General features: G+C 38.7%; 1 protein-coding gene across 1 annotated transcript; it reads left to right on the top strand.

Annotated features, from left to right (window-relative positions):
- The first annotated feature begins 283 nt into the window (after positions 1-283).
- On the top strand, positions 284-9,699 carry LOC125398796 (killer cell immunoglobulin-like receptor 3DL3). Its single transcript, XM_085691815.2, has 6 exons — positions 284-370; positions 614-649; positions 1,358-1,642; positions 3,097-3,402; positions 5,562-5,606; positions 9,321-9,699. The coding sequence occupies exons 1-6, from the start codon at positions 292-294 to the stop codon at positions 9,443-9,445; spliced, it is 876 nt and encodes a 291-aa protein (XP_085547941.2). The 5' UTR covers positions 284-291; the 3' UTR covers positions 9,446-9,699.
- The last annotated feature ends 14,242 nt before the right edge of the window (positions 9,700-23,941 follow it).

A 23,941-nucleotide genomic window follows, 5' to 3' on the forward strand; every position in this document is an offset into this window, starting at 1 on the left:
TATTTAAATCTTGTATAAAAACACATAAAGATACAGTTTTGAAGTAACTACCTTAAAAAAAGAAATAATTACCTTATTTTATGGCTTTGAATAAGAGGAATTGAGGTCAAGACATGTTCCAATATAGTCATGGTAAACGTCTGCAAAGTAAGACTTTGAGTAGTGAGAATTTTCTGAAATCCTTCATGATCTTTGAGCCACATATAACATGCAAGTAGCCAGCATGTATCTGTTTTCTCAGCTGTGGTCAACAAGTGAAACAGATGAGTTGAGTCTCTCAGGAAATCCTGTATGGTTTTATTGGGGAAACTGCCTCCTGTCAGCAGAAGCAGTACCATGCTGCCTGCGGTCCTTAGCCTGTTGTGTTCTGGTAAGTTCTCCTGGGAAAGAATGATGTGGAATACAAGGGTGGAAATATTAGCTAGGGATGCTGGATCTGTCCACAGCAGTGAACCTGGCTTCCATGCAATGGTGGAAGTTGGTGCATGAGTTCATCTTCACTGAGTGGGCTCTGACTTCTAATGTACAGAGAATCAACAGGGGCAGAGGGGCAGTAGGAGACAGTTCACCTCTTAAGTGTCTTTTCCTCCAGGATTCTTTTTTTTCCCTCCAGGATTCTTGTTGTTGCAGAATACATGGGCACAAGTGGGTGAGTCTAACCCCAAACTATGGATTACTTCCCATGCTACATAGAAAGATTTTTCTGTAACAAGAAAGAAAACAGCACAGGGATTGGGCTGGTGTAAAGACTAACAGGATGGCCTGTGACTGACATCTTATAAGTTAGAAGGTGAAAGACCTGGAAATATGCTTTCTGATTCTGTCCCAGGGACTCACAGATTCTCTTTCCTTGATTGAATCCATCAACACTGGGGACAAAGGAACTGGAAGAGTCCTGAGTGTCTAGGAAAAGTGATGCCATCTGTGTAATGGAATAACCGTCCCTCTTAAGGACAGATTAGAATGCAAGATCCCCAAAAATATCCAAGATATTGGAGCATGCAGAGGTCAACTGTTATTGTACCAGAAGGGGTAGGGAGACTTTTTACTGTCTCCTGGACATTCCAGATTATTTTAAACAGACTCACTTGCTTAATGCAAACTGATGCAGTTTGATGTCATTTCATTCTTGGTTGATGACTTTCTTTTTTATATATAATTGATTTTCCTAGCACATTGGATCTCTTATGCAGTAATTGCTCAAAAGTTTCAGTAGTATGTGGTGTCATTATGTACTTCTGGGTGTATTGGCATGGAAGGAACTTTAGAAATACACAAGCAAGGAGAGATACTGAGCACAAAGAAAAAGGTATTCCTGCCTCCTCCTTTCTAAGATTGGACCATTCTCTCTTCACAGGGGTTTTTGACAAGCCCACCCTGTCTGCTTGGCCCAGTTCTCTCGTTCCCATTGGAGAGCATGTGACCCTGAAGTGTCTGTCCCAACTTGGGTTTGAAGTGTTCCGTTTATTCAAAGAAAATGAAGTCCACAACCTGGAGTTCCAAAACATCATATTCCGACACAGCTTTGACATAAACCCCATGACCATGGCACATGTGGGGACCTATAGATGTCAGGGCTTTGAACCTAATGACCCTTATAAATTTTCAGAAATCAGTGAGTCCTTGTTAATCATAGTTACAGGTGAGACAACTCATGGCAGAGGTATTCTTTATTGTTCCACAATTTCTATTGAGGTCATGAGTACAATTATTATTTAGGAGTTCCCAGAATAGTGGAAATATCTTCAAGTGTCTCAGGCTCCAGAAACATCAGTACAGGGGACTGGGTACTGAGGTAGTCAAGAAAGTTTTCCCCTAATGATATTCATATTCTCAACCCTAGAATCAATTAATTTGTCATGTGGCTTGATAGTTTGGTTGTTTAACCTCCACCTAAAGTTCATGTGCTAAAAACTTGGTTCCAAGTATGAATGTGTTGTGATAGAGAGATCTTTAAGAGTGAGGCTTAATATGAGATGGTTAGAGTATGAAGCACACTTTACTCAGAAGGTACTAATGCAGTTTTCCTGAGATCCTATTGAGATCTCACTGGAGAGTTGGTACAAAACAACTCTCATATGGAAGGGGAACAGAGGTTAAGAATGCAATTCACAGTTTAATCAGTTGGCTTTATGATGAAGAAAGAGTCCTGGATGGTCCACATAGGCTAGAATAGCTACAATATCTCATAAGAGAGAAGAAGGAGGATAGTGAAGGTCAGAGCAAGGCAGCATGAGACATAGACATACTCCATTTTTCTGGTTCTGAAAACCAAGTGTTCACAAGCCACAGAGTACGGGAGGCTTCTATAATCTGGAGAAAAAAGAAATATGCCCTCCTCCTGAAACCTTTGGAAGAAATGTAACCCTTAAGAAATGAAACTTGTACCAGTGGGCTAATTTCAGACTTTTCACCTCCAGAACTGTAAGATATTGCACATGTACTTTTTCTTCCTATGTCATCTTTATGGTCATTTCTAACATCAACAATTAACAACTAAAAATGTACCCAAATCAGAGACAAACATGAAAAGAAGAGATGCCAAGACAAGTTTGACCAGGGTACTAATGCTGCCACCAGGATGACAGGGGGTGATGTTGTTGAATCCAGACTCAAGGTTGCCCTCTGTGAGCTGGGACCACAGACAAGGCCCAGGCACACTAGGTGAATCAGTCTAAGATCAGGAGGGAAGCATAGGAGAACTCCTGTCAGTTGCCTTATTGCTACCACAACATCCTGTCAGGGATTTCATTTTTCCCCCCAAAAAAGCATGAATTGTATACAGAGGGGAATGTGAAACCTAGAATGCCATGATTTCTAACCTCATCCATCATAGAAAATGGAAAAGATCTCTGGTAGATGAATACAACAATCATCTGCATGGGACAACCCCAGTCAGATGGTGCCTGAAACTATTAGACAGAGAACTGAGCCAAAGACGAAAAGAAATGGTTAAGTGGGTAGAGACAGCCACTGAAGAGGACATGGGTTTATGAGTAGGGGGAACAACTTGGGGTTGGAGAACCTTTGCTATCCCAGTTTCCATGATGTGGAGTGAGGAAGAGTGACCCTCAAATTCATAATATCTATTTTTAGGACTCTACAGAAAGCCTTCCCTCTTGGCCCTACCAGCTCCTCCAATAAAATCAGGAGCGATGATGACATTAAAATGCTGTTCAGAAGCCATGTTTGAGACATTCATTCTGGTTGTGAACAGAAAGGATGTAAATGAAAGCCACATGTATCTTGTTGGAAAACCTTATGCTGGAGGATTTCAAGCCAACATCTCTCTATCTCCTGTGACTTCAGCGCATGCTGGGACCTACAGGTGTTACGGTTCTTCTAGTCAACATTCCTATGTGTGGTCAGACCCAAGTGACCCACTGGACATGGTTGTCACAGGTGAGAGTCTCTAGACTTATTCCTTAGACTCTGTTTTATATGTGTATTGGCAATTCTGGAATTGGGAAGGCCTAGGACAGGAGGTTGGTAAGTATTGAATACTTATGGAAGGTAGTAGACTTGATGAGAGTTTTAATGATGGAGACAAGGATAAAGGAAACTCAAGTTCATATTATATAAAAACAGACAAGAGTGGTTTGAGGGAGGAAAGGGGAAGGAGAGTGATATATTTCAGTCTCAAAAATTAAATAGTTTTTCAAAACATAGATAGGGGAATCCGAGAAGTTATGAACAAAGACGAGCAGCAGAGAAACCATGGTGATACAATGCATGGGTCATAAAGAGGCCTTTTCCATCACTACCTTGTCAGGAGACCTAGGAAGTTCACAAACTGAGTTTCCACTTTACTACATTTCTTTTCTCATCCAAGGAAACTAGACATCTCCTGGGCCTGACCTGAGTTTCAGGGCTGTGTTGTGTTTTCCCGTGCTGCTTCCCCATGATTCCTTACATTGCCTTTAGTTGGACAGTCTGTCCTTCCTCTGGCTAAGTCATAATGGTTTTACATTATGATAATGGGTGAAGGGGCTAAACACCAGTACCTGTGTGTTTGAATTTCTTTCCTTTATCTCCAAACTGGTTTCTAAGGCTGTATTTCAAAATAATCACTGATGTTATAGAATGACTCAGGAGAAAAACTGTAGTTTGGGTCCAAAAGAGATAAGTAGAGTCAAGTAAACCAGAGACAAGGACACACACAAGAATGTGGAGAGGGAGGGAGAAGGAGAGAGAATGAGGAAGCAGTTAACTTAAAAAATGTAAGTAACTGGAGAGATGGCACAGAGGTTAAAAGAACTTATTGCTCTTGCAGAGGTCCAGGATTCAGTTCCCAGCACCCACCTGCATAATGGCTCACAACCAACTGTAACTTCAGTTCCAGAGGATAAAATGCCCTCTTCTGACCAAAGTGGGCACTGCACACATGGGTCTACATACACACAAACATACATAATATAGACAAAACACTCAAATGCATGGATACTATAATAAAATAAAATATTTTAAAAAAATCAAAGGCTGTAAAGGTAGCTAATTGGCTAAAAGCACTTAATACTCTTTAAGAAGATTCAAGTTCACTTCCCAGCACCCACACCAGGTGGCTCACAATCACTTATAATTCCATATCCAAGGGATATTTTCTGACCTCCAACTTCTCTGAGCTCATGTGAGTATATATACACACAGAGAAACACATAAACACACACACATGATTAAAAATAAATCTCTGAAAACAAATATCTGGGGTTTGAAGAAATATTTTAGTAGTTAAGAACACTTGTTGCTCTTGCAAATGACTTGGGTTTGGTTTCCAGTACCCACACAGTCTGTAACTCTAGTTAAGGAGCTCTGATGCTCTCCTCTGGCCTCTTTCAGTATGAGGCAGGAAATCTGTAAATGTCACACATGCAGGCAAAATACCCATAAGCACAAAATAAACATTAAACAACCTTTTAAAAAAATAAAATGCAAGAGTCTTGGGAGTATGTCTTATTTGTAGAGCATCTGCCTAACATGTGAAGGTAAGACAAGACCCTAGGTTTGATTACTAGCATAGATATTTTAATATAGAAAAATATATAGAAATTAAATGGATTGTTGAATCAGAAAAGCATATTTTCCTAACTCTCCATAAACAGCACGTCACACTTTTTTTTTAAAAAAAAATAAACTCATTGATGCATAGGTTGGCTACAGAAAATCTCCATACTATTATTCCACTAATCTACAAAGAAAGGTAGATGGGATATGTTTTTTATTTTTACCTTTTTATAGAACAGCACACTTAAACTCCCAAAAAGTGATAGAAAATATATTCTTTCTCAGTCTGGTTTTGTACATTGTATTACTGCCAAACTTATCATGATGATAAAATTCAAAGAATAAATTAATATTCAAGAGAATGACAGCATGAAATTAAACTCAGAAAAGGGTCACTAGCATATGGTGCCAGGAAGTATTAGTGAACATTCTTATAGAGAAATGATTTTAGATACAATAGATGTAAAGTTCTTGGAGAAAGCAGAGAAGAAAGAGGTGGGCTAAAAGCTGTTGTAGGAATACTCATGATCTCATTTTTCTCTTCTTCTTCTCCCTCTCAGTTCCTGATGCCAGCAACTCTTCATATCATTTTAACCTCACACAAGGTAAAGTACCAGGAATACTCATCTCAGAGGGTAGGGACACAGGAAGTCTGTGAATACCATGGGTGGACATCATAAAAGATTTTAAGATTCCTTACAGTTGTCCTGTCCTTGAATCTATCTTCTCTCTTAATCTTTCATCACCAGGTCTTGCCTCTGTTTTCTTCTTGAACATACCCTAGTTCATTACATCACAACTATAACTCAGACTCTAACCCTAGATGTGCAAGTTCCAGAAGGGTTTCTTATTGGTCCCATATTTTGGGGGGGAAGAGAAAATATGTCCTGGATATTCACATTGGACACAGATGAAACTGAGGACAATGGTACCCCATGTCCTTCTACAAGACTGAAGAGAAATATAGGCTATTTCAGTTGAGGTAACAGCAAAGAACATTCGGGTGAATGGACATGTGCCCATGGAGGATCTCCACTCGTGAGTTCAGCAATAGAACAGATTCAAACTTAGCATGGGGAGGAGAAAGATGATAGTCATCAACAGGCCTGTGTACAAACTCAAAAACCAAGAAATTCAAAGGACACTTGCAAGGCTAAGAGATAACTGAATGTGGTTTCCCTAAGAGAATTATAGTGATTTCAGGCCAGAAGACTCTGTCTGGACAGAAATAATACTTTTTAACTCGTTTTTTAAAATTAATTTTATTGGGCTGAACATTTTTCTCTGCTTCCCTCCTTTTCTCTCCCCTCCTCTTCAACCCTCTCCCATGGTCCCTATGCTCTCAATTTACTCAGGAGATCTTGATTTTTTGTTGTTGTTGTTTTTTTGCTAGCTATAGAAAGAAATGTAGATTAGATCCATGTATGTCTCCCTTAGGGTACCCATTGCTGTCTAGGTTCTCTCGGATAATGATTTGTAGGCTGATTTTCTTTGTTTTGTGTGTAAAAGCCACTATGAGTGAGGACATATTTGAGAACATGTATTTGTCTTTCTGGGTCTGAGTTACCTCACTCAAAATAATGTTTTCTAGGTCCATCCATTTGCCTGAGAATTTCTGCTGTGAAATACTCCATTCTGTAAATGTACCACATTTTCCTTATCTATTCTCTGGTTGAGGGGCATTTAGGTTGTTTGAAGACTCTGGCTATGATAAATAATGCTGCTATGAACATAGTTGAGCACATGTTCACGTAGTACGATTGAGTATCCTTTGGGTATACACCCAAAAGTGATATTGCTGGATCTTAAGGAAGGCTGTTTCCTAATTTTCCGAGAATTTGCCATACTGATATCCAAAGGGGCTATACAACATTGCACTCCCACCAGCAATGCAGGAGTGTTCCCTTTATCCCCAAACCTCTCCAACATAAGTCATCATCAGTGTTTTTGATCTTGGCCGTTCTTACAGGTGTAAGATGGAATCTCAGAGTTATTTTGATTTGCATTTCTCTGATGACTAAGGATATTGAGCATTTTCTTTGTCTTTCAGCCATTCTTCTGTTGAGAGTTTTCTGTTTAGGTTTGTACTCCATTTTTTTACTGGATTATTTGTTCTTTTGATGACCAATTGCTTGAGTTTTCTTTTCCAATTCTGTAGGCTGCCATTTTGCCTTGTTGACCATTTCCTTTGCTTTTCAGTTTCAGGAGGTCCCATTTATTGATTGTTTCTCTCAGTGTCTGTGTTCCTGGGGTTACATTTAGAAAGTGGTCTCCTGTCCCAATGAATTAAAGAGTATTTCCCACTTTCTCTTCTGAAAGGTTCAGTGTGGTTGGCTTTATGTTGAGGTCTTTGATCCATTTGAACTTGAGTTTTGTGCATGGTGATAGATGTGAATTTATTTTCATTCTTCTGTATGTTGATATCCAGTTATACCAGCACCATTTGTTAAATGTGCTTTCTTTTTTTACATTTGATATTTTTTGCTTCTTTGTCAAAAATCAGGTGTTCGTAGGTGTGTGGATTAATTTCTGGGTCTTCCATTTGGTTCCATTAGTCTTCCTGTCTATTTTTATGCCAGTACCAGGCTGTTTTCAGTACTATAGCTCTGTAGTAGAGTTTTAAGTCAGGAATCGTGATGCCTCCAGAAGTTTCTTTATTGTACAGGATTGTTTTGGCTATTCTGGGTTTTTGGCCTTCCATATGACATTGAGTACTGTTCTTTCGAGGTCTGTGAATAATTTGGTGGGATTTTGATGGAGATTGCATTGAATCTGTTTGTTGCTTTTGGTAAGATTGCCATTTTTACTATGTTAATTCTAGCAGCCCAAAAGCATGGGAGATCTTTCCACTTGCTGGTGTCTTCTTTAATTTCTTTTTTCAAAGACATAAAGTTCCTGTCATACAAGTCTTCCACTTGTTTGGTTAGAGTTACTCTGAGATATTTTGTGCTATTTGTGTCTATTGTAAAGAGTGATGCTTCTCTGATTTCTTTCTCAGCCCATTTATCATCTGTGCCCAGGAGGGCTGCTAATTTTTTTTTTGAGTTAGTCTTGTATCCTGCTATATTACTGAAAGTGTTTATGAGCTGTAGAAGTTCCTTAGTAGGAGTTTTGAGATCACTTATGTAAACTATTATGTCATCAGCCAATAGTGAGAGTTTGACTTCTTTTTGATTTGTAAACCTTTTATCTCCTTTTGTTGTCTTATTGTTCTAGTTAGAGCATCAAGAACTATATTAAATAGATATGGAGAGAGTGGACAACCTTGTCTTATTCCTGATTTCAGGGGAAATGCTGTGAGTTTCTCTCCATTTAGTTTGATGTTGGGTGTTGGCTTGCTGTATATTGCCTTTATTATGTTTAGGTATGTTCTTTGTATTCCTGCTCTCTCCAAAGCCTTTATCATGAAGGAATGTTGTATTTTGTTGAAGGCTTTTCAGTATCTAATGAGATGATCACGTGGTTTTTATTTTTCAGTTTGTTTATATGGTGGATTACATTGACAGATTTCCATCTGTTGAACCATCCCTGGATCTCTGGGATGAAGTTGACTTTATCATGGTGGATGAGTTTTCTGACATGTTCTTGGATTCAATTTGCTAGTGTTTTATATAATATTTTTGCATCAATGTTCATGAGTGAGATAGGTCTGTCATTCTCTTTCTTAGTAATACCTTTATGTGGTCTGGATATCAGGGTAATTGTAACCTCATAAAAAGAGTTTGGCAATGTTTCTTCTGTTTCTGTTATGTGAAACAACATGAGGAGTATTGGTATTAGTTCTTCTTTGAAAATATTGCAGAATTCTAAACTGAAACCATCTGGTCCTGGGCTTTTTTGGTTGGGAGACTTTTGATGACTGTTTCTATTTCTTTATCAGTTATAGGTCTATTTAATTTGCTGATCTGGTCTTGATTTAATTTTGGTAAGTGATATTTATCCAGAAAGTTGTCCATTTCCTTTAAGTTTTACAATTTTATGGAGTACAGGTTTTCAAAATATGACCTAATGATTCTCTGGATTTCCTTTATGTCTGTTGTTATGTCCCACTTTTTATTTCTGATATTGTTAACTTGGAAATTCTCTCTCTGCCTTTTGGTTAATTTGGATAAGAGTTTCTCTATTTTGTTGATTTTCTTAACGAATCAACTCTTTGTCTCATTGATTCTCTGTATTGCTTTCTTTGTTTCTATTTTGTTGATTTCAACTCTCAATTTGATTAAAGAAATAACTCTTTTAAGGTAGGCAGAAAAGAGCTGCATTTCAGAATCCTGTGATGTATGGCCTGGTCCACTCATTATGTTTCTCTTTTCACACAGGTTCTGTCATGAAGGATTACACCCTGGAGAATTCAATTAGAATGGGTGTGGCAGGGCTGGTCCTCCTGATTCTATTGATAATATTGGCTGAGGCCTGGCGGAATCATAGGAGCACCGCAGGTTGAAATGAGAGAAAATTTTTGCCAGAACCATGTGAACAGATGACTTGACAAAATAGACCTTGGAAAAAACTCCATCTGCTGAACTGTTCCTGAGTAGATGGGGATTGCACTCAGGTCTGGGTCTTAGACCATTTCTGGGAGTGCTTGGAAGAACAGCTGAATCTCAGTAGGCAAGGAACACACCCAAAATACTAGATGAGCTCCTTAGGGGCACCAGACAAGAGTTCTGACAAACTTAAATAAATTCAAAGACAACATATGAGTTTTCTTCAATTTTGTTTTGGCTTGTAGAACACTCGTGATTTTTCTTCCTTTTATTTGCAAAAGTGTGGCCTCATTTGTGTTTGTGTTTTGTTGATGTTGCAGCCATATTTCTGTATCCTCTATCGCCTCCTTAGCTTCCTTCCCTTCTTACAGATTTTCTCCCTATTAGAATTACATTATTTTCTTTTCCTCCTCTTATTTCTACTTCATTTATGCTTTCACTGATAAAACTTTTGACATTTATCTTCACTGATTCTTTGGTTCTGCTTTTTCTCCTTTAGAAACAGGATCTCGTACAGCCCTGGCCAACTTAAAGCTCATTGTTTAGATCAGGCTGTCCTGGAACTCACAGAGAGCACCTTAACTTTCTGCCTCCCAGGTGCTGGGAGTAAAGGCATGTGCCATCATGGCAGGTGGTTCTGCATTTTTAGAACCATGAATCCAAGTACCTGAAATAAGACTTTTTTTATTTTGCTTTTACTGTCATTGTCATTTACTATAGAGGGAAAAAAATCACAAAGTGGAAGTACTCAAAATACATATAAAAATTACATCTCCCCTGTTTGAGAAAACCCATCAAAACCTAAGGCTTTAAATGTAAAGTTTTATATGTAGAATAAATGATCATGAAATATGACATTTTAACGATCATTTCAGTTGTTTTGTCAATAACTTGTTTATCTTATCTCATTTATTAACAATTTTATTTCTAGGTGATGATTAAAATGGTTACTTTTTTGTCATTTGATTTATTATTTGTGGAACTATTACATGTTCTTAGTATCCAAAATTGCATTATGCTTGTTGAAGTTGAAATTTCAAATGATAACTTCAGAGGTAGGGAGAGAGGAGAGAGGGAGAGAAGGACAGAGGGAAGGAGAGACTACTATGCTCTTGAGCCAGAATTTTTTATATATTGGTTTTCATAAGGAATTTAAAGAATGTAACTAATTGTTTGGCATTCATAGAAAAAAAACAATGCTTAGTACTTCTCATCAGAATACTGTATATAAAAACATTTCAAAGCTGCCATACTTGGATTACAGGTGCATCACAGAGCCAATTTTTTAAAAATGTGAATTCCTGGAATACAAATTTATCTCCCCACACTTGACAGGCAAGCACTTTATTTTTTAATTATTTTCAGATTAAGGCACATATACTTTTACCCCCCCCATACAGTACAGAATAAGTAAAAAAAAAATGGTGTAGGTTTGGTTTAGTTACACATTTCCAAATGACAAATAGCTAGGGCGTCCCAACTATGTGTTCTCAACTAGGACACATAGACATATGCTACTTCATGAGGTCACAGTGATTTTGCATGATCGAAGGATCTTGTTCTACGTAGTGACTCTTATGGAACTTTGCTCTATTTCTTTTGCTCAAAAAACTCTTTTTTATTCATTTTTATTGAACTCTACATTTTTCTCTGCTCCTGTCCCTTCCTCTCCCCTCCCCTTCAGCCCTCTCCCATGGTCCCCCTGCTCCTTATTTATTCAGGAGATCTTTTCTTTTTCTACTTCCCATGTAGATTAGATCTATATATGTCTCTCTTAGGATCCTGATTATTGTCTAGATTCTCTGGGATTGTGATTTGTAGGCTGGTTTTTGCTTTATGTTTAAAAACCACTTATGAGTGAGTACATATGATAATAGTCTTTCTGGCTAAGAAAGAAGTCTTGATATTGGGTAGATTCCCCTTTCTGTGACTCCTGTATCTATTTCTTTTTCTATCCATTGCTACTTTTGTCAGATGTGTAGAACCTAGTGATTTCTCACTACATTCTCTGCTACCATGTTTCCTTAGAAACTCAACACTCTCTTTAATTTAATGCAATAGACTTCCTTCCTTAATGGTACAAAGTGTTAAACTAAAAGCCGTTCATGTTACACATTGGTCAACCACTGTATCTGTGGCCCTGAAACAGACTCTTACATTATCTGTCTTCATTTACTTTCCTTTCTTTGTGCTGCTCGGTTATAGATTATATATCTGACAAAACAGACATTAAACCAGAAGTAGTCAGAGGAACTAAGGAAAGTTACTTCAGACTTATTAAATGGCCAATACATCAAGAGGGTATTACAATTCTAAAAATTTATGCCAAACAAAGAAGCACCTAATTTTATAAAAGAAACACTACGTATAAAACTGTATACCCTACTTTCTCTTAGACAAATCATATGAACAAAAATGAAATAGGGAGCATTGGTGTTGTGATTATAATAAAATAGTTCCACACTAGCTCAGAATGGAATATAATAAATTATTTTTTATTTCAGGGTAAACTCACAGACCAGCAGCCCTTTCTGCATGAGTAGGGAACAGGAAACAAATCAAGCAGCCAAGGAGCTACACACGTTTTTTTTTGTTTTTTTTTTTTTTTACATCTGTAGTACATTTGACCACACTCAAAGTGGGATAGTATCTTAAAGGCTATTGCCTGAAGGAGTTCCCACAGCACATTGGAGTTGAAATACATCACAAACCAAGCATATCTAAGGGACATCTACAGACCTTCCATTCAAGCATAAAAGAATGCACATTCTTCTTAGGAGTCTATGGAACTCTCTGCAAAACCAATCATATATTAGGACACAAAGCAAGTATCAACAAGTAAATAAAAAGTGAAAGAAGATTTTGTAGCTTTGCAAGGAAGAAATAAACTTTCAAAGTCATTTCAAGAACCTGTGTGATTCAGATTCCTAGCTAACTGTAGTCAGTGAAAATGAGACCTACACCTAGACACACAATCAAAACATAAAAAATTGAGAAAAAACACTTAGCAGCATCCTATGTTGATGGTACAGAACTTTTCATTAAGAGACTTTGAATTGATCACTAACTTTGACATAAGGGAAGGCAAGATGCAATAAACTTCATTTGAGTGGGAGAAAGAAATAGCTTCCTACTTAGAATTTTATTTCTTGTGATATCATCTTTTATGAATGAAGATGAATGAGAACCTTACTACCAACATTAATGAAATGTTTTACTATAGGCTTGAAATAAAATAAAACTAAAGGTAATTCCAGTAGTTGTCTAGATTTACAGTATCAGACATGAATCCCTTTTTATTGAGTGGGTATTACTTCTGAATTACCACTATTGCACTGTTGTGGATATTTTGCTGTCCGGTCATTGCTGTGGTTTGTAGACTTTGCAGTTTGATAGGACTACAGATTGCTCCCCACCCTTGGCCCCTTGCAGAGCATCTTCTGGGTCTTTGAGAGCCAGTTCTCAATGAGAAAGCCACCAGGCCAGTATGCTTTATTACTCTACCGAGGTTTGTGCTGGGGTCAAGCCCACTAAGCCTCTCAGGATTCAGAAGGATCACTATAGCAGGGGAAAATTTGCTAAAGATACCTGAGGGTAAACGAAATAAGCTAGCCCACATAAGTCTTTTATCATATCCTATTTCTTCTTTTTATGTGCTTTCTGATGTTCTCTTGATGTTTTTCCTTTCGGTGTTCCTCCTCGATAGTCCTCACTGTTCTTTGCTGTTCCCCTTGTTGTTCTACCCATTCCACAAGGTTTTTAGTTTATATAACCACACAAACATAGTTAGCAAATTCCATAGGTGCTAACAGTAGTACTAAGCATTCATTTCACAGAAACAAGTAAATATGACAAGGAGGCAGCTTATATCTCAGAGGGGGAAGTGTGGCTGTGAAGCTCACTGGCTTCACAGCCAGTGAATCAATACAAAATTCTAAGAAGAAGTTTTCACACACTAACTACATTCCTTTTTTAAATTTTTTATTTATTTTTTATTATTAAAAAATTTCCACCTCCTTCCTACCTCCCACTTCCCTCCCCCTGCCCCTCCTCCCTCTCTAGTCCAAAGAGCAGTCAGGGTTCCCTGCCCTGTGGGAAGTCCAAGGTCCTCCCCCCTCCATCCAGGTCCAGGAAGGTGCACAACCAAACAGACAAGGTTCCCACAAAACCAATACATGCAGTAGGATGAAAACCCAGTGCCATTGTCCTTGGCTTCTCAGTCAGCCCTCATAAACACCAGAACCCGGCGATCTTACAACAGAAGGACTTGAACACCCTAATCTCTAACTACATTTCTTAAGTGTAACTAGTTAAGTGTAAGAAGTTTGTGAGTAATAATTGTAAAAAATACCGCAGTGCTGTTGCACTTTCTGAGCACTTCCTCTTCTTTATCCAGCAGCTGGGAACACAGCTTGTGGTAACCATAGTAATCTGTGGGAGGAAGGCATAAACATGATGATTTGCATAAGCATCTTGCTAACTGAATTAAAGGAATTTTTTGGTGACTTCGCTTACAGCTCTATCAGGTTATCTGCTGGCAACTAAGTGAGAAGGAATTTATTTCACTGGGGTTTGTTTAGTGAGTTTTTTTTCCTGTGTCCCTAGGGATAAAGGCATAAACAGTTAATCTCCTGGGCTATGATCTTACTTTAATTGAAATCAAGGTGAAGGGTAAATACAGAATATTAAAAGCTTGTTAGGGTAGAGCAAAGGCCAGTAGATTACACCTTCTTGAGTCTGCTGCTAGAAAATTTAGGGTCACCCAGACCTGTTTATCAGTAATAGCAGACATACTGTCTCCCCTACTCAATGTTTGTTGCTTAGGGCTCCTTTATTGTCAATAAGTCCTGTCAATCAGGATAATTGTTGGGGACTACCTTTATGTAGAGTTGACTATGAGAACCAAGCTTTAACTGAGTGAATGCTTTCATGACAGGGCCCTGTAGTGTAGAAAAAAGGTTGCAGTTGTCAGTACAGGAAAAGTCAGGTTTAAAGAAAGATTTTTACACTGCTGGGATATTTGGGGATGAATCCCATGATGGAAGGGAGAAATGTCATGACTTCACATGATTTCTACAGAATTGACAGTGACTATCCATAAAAGTGTTCCCGAAGATTTGCAAATTAGGTTCTCCACCAGCTCATACTCTTGTGGATTTGTCCATGAATCTGCCAGCTGTACTTTCATTGTATAATACTTGTGGCTCACATCATCATTCCAGATCCTGTGTTCAAAGTGTGTGGTGTCTTCTAAAATAAGATGTTAAACCAATTTATATATTTGCAATGCAACTCCTATACGTAAGACTAGGGAGTAATTTATGGGAAATGAATAATAAGGATTTTGAGAGCAAGAGATCCTCAAATCTTTCCAAGATGCCTGCTGCTGGATGTATTCCCTAGACATGATATGGATAAATGAACTCATGAAATCTCAATAGCTTGGTTGTCTAAAGAAGAGAAACACAATGACATTGCCTGTTGACATGCAAATATTGACATGGGAAATTAAACATGGTCTCATCCCCGGTTAAAGAGGTACAGAGATACAGGTGGTCAGTGACTGCTGACATGGAGAATCATTTTCTTACAGGGATGAGCTTTCACATAGGATGTTCAATTTCAAGTGATCAGCCCTGGTCCTGCGTACATGGATAAAGTAAGTTGTATGTACATGTAACAATGATAATTAAAGAGGACATCATGAATTTGAGAGTGAGTTGGTAGACTCAGAAGGAGCGTGAAGGTGAATGGAGTGACTGAAATTGTTTTTCAGTGTATTACAAGGAATGAGAGTAGGCAAAATTGATGGTGAATCTGGCAGAGAGCAGCTTCCTTTGGAGGAAGATTTGCTCTGTAACCTAGCAGATGTTAAAGATGGAAATATCTAGACAGATCATCTTTAACCATTTATAGAGGGTTGATAAGCATCAGTAAACAGTTATTTTAATAATAGGACAGGAAAGCACTTTAACCAGTGAGTCATCTCGCCAGCCTTTCTTTGTTCCTTGATGCCATCCACATTCAATGTGAGTCTTCCTTCCTCAGATAAATCTCCCTGCATATATACTCCCAGACACACTTAGAAGTGTATTTCCTAGGTGAGTATAAATAAATCTAGCCTCATTAACAAAGAAGAGTGATCATTATAGGTCCTAGGTAAATCATCTTTTCTTCTAGATTGAAAATAAAAATAAAGCACATGACTTTCAGCTGCCCTTCTTCTCTACTTTCTTAGATAGAGAGAAAGGAAGAGAGAGATAGAAAGATGGAGAGATAGATAGATGATAGATAGATGGATCAAGGATGTGGTAGTCACATTTACATTACACAAAATAGAATTAAGGCAAAAATTTGTCATAAGAGACCAAGAAATTCATTATATTGTCGTTCTGAATCAAGACATCAGACTGAACATATAAGAGTGTATATATTCATTCCATATCATTATATGCAAGCGTGTAAAGAGAGATAGAGGAAATGCTATACCAGGCTCCAGTGTTTACTTTAATATTGGACATAACATCTGGACAGAGCGTCAGTAAGAAAGTGGCAGGCATGAGCAGCTTTGCAGACATTCAAGAACTTTCAACCCTTAGGGCACCCACGAAGCTCTTCAAGTGAGCTGAGGGTCACAGAGCAGATCTCAGCATTAGGAACATTTCTTGTGTGATTCAGGCAACAATCAGATGAAATTAAAAATGACTAATAAAATTGGAAGCTAGGTCTGGAGATGCACACCCTAATTCCAGGTACTTGAGATAGTGAAGCAAGAGGATTATGATTTCTGAGTGAGACTCAAAAAATACATGATAAAAACAGGAAAGGGATGTGGTTCAGTGGTAGAAGTGACAAAGGATAGCTGTGAGCCTGCACAAAACTGTATGCTTACTTCAAACACCATGAGACTCTGTGTGTGTGTGTGTGTGTGTTCATTTGTGTGCAGATGCCACAAAACCATAGGTTTGATATCAAGCAGTACAAAAAATAGTAATCATGTGAATTAAACAAGAAACCACACAAATTCAAGTAAGCCAAACATCATTTTCTTCAATAAGCATCAGGTCCAGGCACATCCAATACTCGGCATTATGACGTGATTCTGTTATCTGCAAAGTTCACACTGTAGACGCACAAAATCAAGCTTTTGGAATCACACATGTGGGACTGGAGAGGTGGATCGGTGATTAAAATCACTTGTTACTGTTGCAAAGGACCAACATTTAATTCCCTGCATGCATATGATGGCTCATGAGCAATTTTGGGGATATCTGATGCATTCTTCTCATTATTGGGAGTACAGACATACATTCAGGGGAAATACTCATAGACATAAAATAAAAATAAGTAAATCATTAAAAAAATTCTCTCTCTTCTCTCTTCTCTCTCTCTCTCTCTCTCTCTCTCTCTCTCTCACACACACACACACACACACACACACACACACACAGAGTCTCAGAGTTGGTTGAGGAGATGATTTGATTAGTTAAGAGCTTGTAACCTATTTGGTGTTTCTAACATCCAAGTGAAAGACCCTATCTCAAGAAACATGATAGATGACTCCTGAGAAACAACACCTGGAATGGTTAGTTTTTATAAGTTTGACAAGAAACTAAACACATCTTGGAAGAGAGAATCTCAACTGAGGAAGTCCATCATGTTTACCTGTGGACATGTCATGAGAGAAATTTTCTTCATTGCTGATGATGTGGGAGGGCTTGGCCCACTGTACACTGTCACCCCTGGGCAGGAGGTCCTGGGTGGTGTAAGGAAGCAAACTGAGGAGCCATGGAGACAAAGTTAATAAACAGTATCCCTTCATGGTCTTGGCTTCAATTCCTTCCTCCAGGTGTCTGAAAGAATTCCTGCCACCCTTCCCTTGAAGATTGACTGTAATGTGTAAGCCAAATAAAACCTTTCTCAATCTCCCAGGATGATTTTGGTCAGTGCTTATAGCAACAACAGAAAACAAACTAGGACTACACCCAAACTGGACTCTATCTCTAGTGTACATGTACACATGTACACATGCATTATACATATGTACCTATAGCCACATTAACATAAACAGGGTGGGGAGAGAGAGAATACATCAATATGCTTAAATTTTGAATATGTATAAAATTTTATGTTGGGTCCACATTCAGATATTTCTTTGGCCACATGTAAGGAATGGATTGTAAGTGAACCACACCGGCAAAGGCAAAAAAAGTAGAAATTATCTGAAAACAAACAAAACAGAACACAAATATCCATGTATATAAGTGTGATATGTGATATGTGTAAAGCTGGTGGGTGGGGGTCATTGTTAGAGCACATGCTTAGCATGTTGGAGACCTTGATTCCAAGCCACAGGGTCAAATATTTCATTTTTGATTTTCTTAATTTGGATACTTTCTCTCTGCCTTTTCCTTAGTTTGGATAAAGGTTTGTCTATTTTTCTGATTTTCTCAAAAAAAAAACAACTCTTTGCCTCATTGTATTGTTTTCTTTGTTTCTATTTTGTTGGTTTCAGCCCTCAATTTGATTATTTCCTGCCATCTAGTCCTCCTAGGTGAGATTGTTTCTTTTGTTCTACAGTTTTCAGATGTTCTGTTAACTCACTAGTGTGAAAATTTTCCAGCTTCTTTGTGTACACATTTAGAACTTTAACACATATAGTGTTAAATGCATACTGCTTTCATTGTGTCTCATATACTCTGTGGTAATTACTTTTTATTTTTTGTCTACTTGAAACAAACTAGAGAGAGGAAACTTGATATTAGAATATGTTGACATCAAATTTATCTGTAGACAAGTCTGTCGAACATTTTCTTGATTAATGGTTGATGTAGGAAGAAGGTCCAGCTCACACTGGGTGGCTTGAACCTAGAGTTATATATGAAAGCAAGATGAACTTAAGAACACTTGGCCAACAGTTAAGTGGTTCATCCAAAATCATCACAGTGAGAATAACATACACTAATAAATTTAGAAAATAGCCAAAAACCTATTTTCTTAATAACTTTACTTATTCTATTTCTCTTTTATGGCTTTTAGGAATGGTTGAGACCACTGGCGCATCACCAGACATGTCAGATCCTAAAACAGGTGAGTAAGGAGATCAGTTTCAGAACTGGATACAGATGATCTAAGTCTTGTTCCAGGAAAGTAGATGCCCTGTGTGGATTATGGATTCTAGACTACAGTGTAACCTTGTGTCTGAAATCACCCAGTCTCAACTCTTTAAGATCACACAGTGGAGAGTCTTCCTAGGATCATATTGGGCAACTTGGCCCTGGAGGTTCTTGGAATTCTTCTATTTGAGACTCAGCACAGCCAAAGAAAGACTAAGATGCAGCCAGGAGGTAAACAATGGAGACAGCAGTACACGTCTCAGAGCCGTGGAACCATGACTACTATGCGTGGCGAATGCTACAAGCTGATGTGATTCTGGAGATAAATCTGGGCACAGGTTGTGGGAATTGAGCTGAGAATCTTAAGGTAAGTGACATGATAATTTGGAAATATGGAGATGTCAGGGTTGTTTTTGACGAGAACTATTCTTCCATCAAACTCTGATACTTTCCCACAAATTTTTCTGACTGGTCCCTTCTTTTCTCATCCCTTTGCATCCCTAAAGTACTTATATTCTATTATTTGTCCATGTAACTTAACAATTTGAATTAACAATTGAATTACCTCATGAATGATGCAGATGCCCATTTCTTAACTCAAACTGCAAATTTAGTGAAAACAGTGAAATAAACTGGCAACACTAGTCTTAAGATGAAAAAGGTAAATCCAAGAGACACACTAAGGCATTTCTATCTCATCAAAACTCCTAGCCTAGCAACACTAAGGAATTGTGGAAAAAGAAAAGGGAATAGCTTTGAGGCAGGGAGAAAATGAGCAGCTCCAATATTTAGCTCTTCTCAGTGTGGCTGGTTTCTATATGCCTTTCCAAATGACACCAGAAATCCATGCAGTTTGGGTCTGAATAGTGGAGTGAGCTGAATCAATAACAGTAGTAGCTCGTGGCTAAAATCTCAGTGCTCAAAATGCTGGGGTAGAAGGATTGATGTGAGTTCAATGCGAGACTAGACTACATTGTGAGACTGTGTCACAAACAAAAATAACAAAACAGACTAGAGGAAATATCTCATTTGATGGACAGGGTGAATAGAAAATTACTGAATTTTGTTGTTTGAAGGTGAGCTGTGTCAACCACTCTTAGAGTGATCACTTTCATGAACTACATCAAAACATTGCAATTTCACTCTCTTGTTCATCCAGGGCAGAATCTCCCATTTAGTCAGTTCTGAACGTCAGAACCAGACACTTCAATAGAAATTAAGTAGCTGATCTTACCTAGGCTGGAAGCATAGACATTAGATCAATTTACAAAACTTCTCTTTCCAGAGCAAATTCTACTTTTTCACAAGTTATTTTTCTTTTTATTAAATGGATGTATTCATTGACAACATCATACATGTATATACTGCTTTCTGATTATTGTTTTCCAATCCTCTTCTATCTCCTTTTTATCCATAGCAACTCTCGTCTCATCCCTAACAATCCCATTACCTTGTCTGTGTCTTTTTGTTTTGTGATTTCCCACCAATTTTAACCAAAGCTGTCTATCTGAACATGTTTGGAAGTATAGTAACCTGGTGGGCTTACTGGTGGGTACACAACTAAAGACAATGAGTCTCTTTTGCCCAGAATTCAACACTAATCAATAGCTAATCAGTGATCAAATAACTAATCAATGATCACTAATCAATGATCAAAGCTCCATAATGAGTCCTTACCTGACCCATAATCGACTGTTGGCAGGATCAATATTTTATACATCCAGTACTGAATGTGTATTTTACATTTGCATTGACTATGCTAGTCTCTCTCTCTCTCTCCCCCTCTCTCCCTCCCTCTCTCTGTCTCTCCATCTGTCTGTCTGTCTCTCTCTCCCCCCCCATTCTCTCTACCCACCCTACCCTACTCTCAATACCCTCCTTTAAATTAAGATCCACACTCAAGGTATACCTGAGGGTGAATTTGTCTATCCCCATCCACCATGGGATCTGCAAAGGTCTCATTCACACCATTTTACAAAACTCATCAACAAAGTTTGCTCGATTCTTTCTTTTCAGTAAAATCATTTAATACACATACTCTCTCCTGATGGATTTCAGCTTTGTGATGTAGTGCTTTTTTTTACAGAAAGGGAAAGGTGCTAGCTACAGGGGACACAGTGCTGCTATATGAAAGAATGGAATTGCAAAAATTGCACAGCACAATTTCTATACTTCTTAAAACATTCAGTGAAAATATTGGAGGGTAAGGGTTGTATTTCCCAGAGGGCCTGGGGGCAGGGATAAGGGACAAAGACAGGAGATAAAGGAAGAGGGAGAGGGAAAAGAAACTAGGAAGCGGAGACAAGATTCTTGGAGCAAAAGGACTGCCTCTGGATAGAGAGGAGACAGATGTGGCACATCTGGTACAAGAGGAAACCCTGTGCTAGGACAAGGTGTTTAATTTTAATTAGGCATGTTAATTAGGTTGCCATAGGGGGCTTTGCTAGCTGAGTTTTAATACTTTGATAGCTGGACCTCAGTAGTTGTTCTCAGGAGGAAAGATTAATTAAGTAAGGAAATGGATGGAACTTGGTGGCCTGCTTTAAGAATGTAATCTAACAGATTTTAGCAAAGCAGAGGGAATTGGGGAGAAGGGTAAAGCCCTACCAAAGCCCTAATGTTCCTTCATTTTCCACGTTTTTTTTTTTTTTTTTGTTTTCTTATTGGGTGGTCAGATGTTGGGTAAGTGAGCATCATTCTCTTTGACGGCTTCTTGTTGACATTGGGGTGGCATAGTTGTTATCGGACCCAAGGAAGCTGCACTGTTGTTTAAGATTTAGAAGAGCAGGCTGTGTCAGCTGATGCCCAGGTTCTGTGGGATTATCTGAGTATAGGAAAGAGTGTTAGGTGAGGCTGAAGCAGGATGTAAGTTCCTAAGAGACAGCAGAGGCTTGTCCTGGAATTTTTAGAGCAGTCTGTAATTGATTTGAAATCTGTTGGGACAGATAGGTTAGGGACAGAGGTAAAATTAAGGAGTTTAGAAAAAAAAATTGTTCGTGGATGTATATTTGAAACTGTTAGGTTTAATTGTTTAAAAGTCATATTTAGCAGATCTCTGAAGAGTTTGAGGAGCAAGTGTCTATTAAGTGTATCTGATACACAGGAGGCTAAATAAAGCTTGTTTCTGTAAACCATAAAGGTAGTAAACTTGTCATTACAGAATATTACAGCTTGTTTTCTATGACTGAATTTAAGTTCTAGGCAGTGTCAGGACAGGAAAGGGTTAATTAGTTGGGAAAGTGGCAGGGACTCTGGAGGAAGGAGGTGGGAGAGAAGAAGGGTCATAAAGTGATTAAAAGTGGAGAATTTGCCTTTAGGAAGAAAGGAGGGAGGAGTGCACCTCTGAAACAGTATAACAGTGGAGGCCCAGCTGCCATGGGAACAAGCCTGGACAGAGCAAGCACAGGTGGTGAATCTCGTTTTGGGACAGGAGAGGGCAGTCAGCATCAGACTGGGGAGCTCTTTGGAGTGACTGCAAAGAAGAGTCTCTGGAGATAGTTTAAGGAGAAGAGAGGGTGAAAAATGAATTTTAGTCGAAGTTTTGGAAGTGTAGGACAGAGTTAAGATATATGAAATTTTGGGATCCTGTGTTTGTGTAAGCTGCAGGAGGAGTTTCAGGACAGGAAGGAGCTAAACTGAGACCTTGGAAGGAGGACGTTGTGGCTGGCCTTGACCACAGAGGCTGGCTGGGAGGAGTCAGTGACCGGAAGCTGGGAGTAGGCTGGACAAGGACAGAGGCCCAGGTTGTAGCAGACAGGGAGGAGGCAGGTGGATTTGGTTATGCGTTGTTGAAGGTTGTTTGGGTTATGGGTTGTTGAAGGTTGTTAGGGAGAGTTGGAGGTGTTGGGGGAGGAGGAAGGCAGGTTGGGAGAGGAACTCTGAAAAGGACAGCAAATCTGGTTTCAGAGCGGAAGGAGAAACGGGCTGCTGTTAACAGCTCTAAACCACAGTGAGGTTTTTATCAGCAGCAGCAAAGGGTGTTGGGGGGGGCAGGAAGCAGTCTATGGCTGCTGGGACCCGTAGGGACCTGAGGCTCTGGTGCCTGGGGGGAGGGAGGAGTGGACACACAACTACAGTGGAAATGGCTGGCTTGGTCAGCAGAGGTTGCAGGCCACTAAAGGTGCTGGCCATGGCTTTCCTTTGGTTACATTCCCTGTGCTATATCAGTGGTGGGGCCGGGCTGGCTGCCTCTAGTGGGCTTCTGTCCCTGCACAAACTTTCACAAAAATAGTAGATGAAACTTTCCCAGGTTTGTTCCGTGTTTCAACAAGAACATCAGTATCTCCTTATACAAAAGGACCAGCATAGTTCACAATCTCAAAAGACATTAGAAATAGTGTCCTAGACCAAAAATGTAGCAAGTAAGAGGAATGACAGACATGATCAATATGGGTTCTTTCTATGAATCAGTGTTAGGTTAATAATTTCAAACATCAAGCTAATATTTTCCATCCACAAAAAGTAAAAGGGAAACATGTTTGCTAGGATAGATAAAAAGAATTTGATGAAAAGTGAGTATGTCTTCATAAATGTTAAAATTGACCAGTGTTCACTTACTGTAAATTAATTAACAAAAAAATCAGATGAAAATATTCTTCTGTTACATAAATATATATAATATTATATAATATATATTATGTTATATAATACATACATATATATATATATATTTATCCTAGAAATTTGGAATGGCATCAGTATTTTCTACGCCACATACTCCACATTGCCCTAGACAAATTCGTGGAGGTATAAAGATGACATGCTAGTAACAGTAGTGATGAACACAATTCAGTTATGGAGCTGTAACTGTTAAGGGTATTACAAGAAAAGATGTCTTTATCTACAAACAGCTTAATGTCATAACTTGAAAATCTTCAGGGCACTTTTACAAGGAAAGTCATGAGTGCCTCAAAGTCACTAGAGGTACAGTATATGAAAACTAACCTAATTAAAAAGAAGCACTCAGAAGAACTTATCATCTGAGCCATGTGTGAATACCATAAATACATCATGAGAATGGAGAAACCCTAATCTACTAGAGAAGGGTACTACTAGATAAATGAGCTTCTCCACCTCATTTTCAGGTGATGTCCACTGTGGCTGTAAGAAAGGTAGATTTTTAAAGTTACTGACAAGCCAGGAGGGTTAAGGAAGTTGATGTGAGCTAAGAAGCCTACCCAAACACCACACAAGTCCTACTACCACAGAGACCTCTCATGATCTAACACCCAAACCATCTGAAATGTGCACCCACTGGGATATGGACAGGAAATCGCCCAATGCCCCAGACAGCCACACACACAAAGTACTGAGTGTACGCTGCCAAGGGAGGAATCA

The sequence above is a fragment of the Myodes glareolus genome, chromosome 1 (assembly GCF_982192425.1).
Source record: "Myodes glareolus chromosome 1, mMyoGla1.1, whole genome shotgun sequence".
Classification (NCBI taxonomy): Eukaryota; Metazoa; Chordata; class Mammalia; order Rodentia; family Cricetidae; genus Myodes; species Myodes glareolus.

Bases quoted from the DNA above. Each gene is read 5' to 3' on its own strand.
- LOC125398796 (XM_085691815.2), top strand. From the start codon at position 292: ATGGTTTTATTGGGGAAACTGCCTCCTGTCAGCAGAAGCAGTACCATG. The intron at 371-613 runs GTAAGTTCTCCT...TTTTCCCTCCAG, and splicing joins CCTTAGCCTGTTGTGTTCTG to GATTCTTGTTGTTGCAGAAT. The intron at 3,403-5,561 runs GTGAGAGTCTCT...TCTCCCTCTCAG, and splicing joins ACTGGACATGGTTGTCACAG to TTCCTGATGCCAGCAACTCT.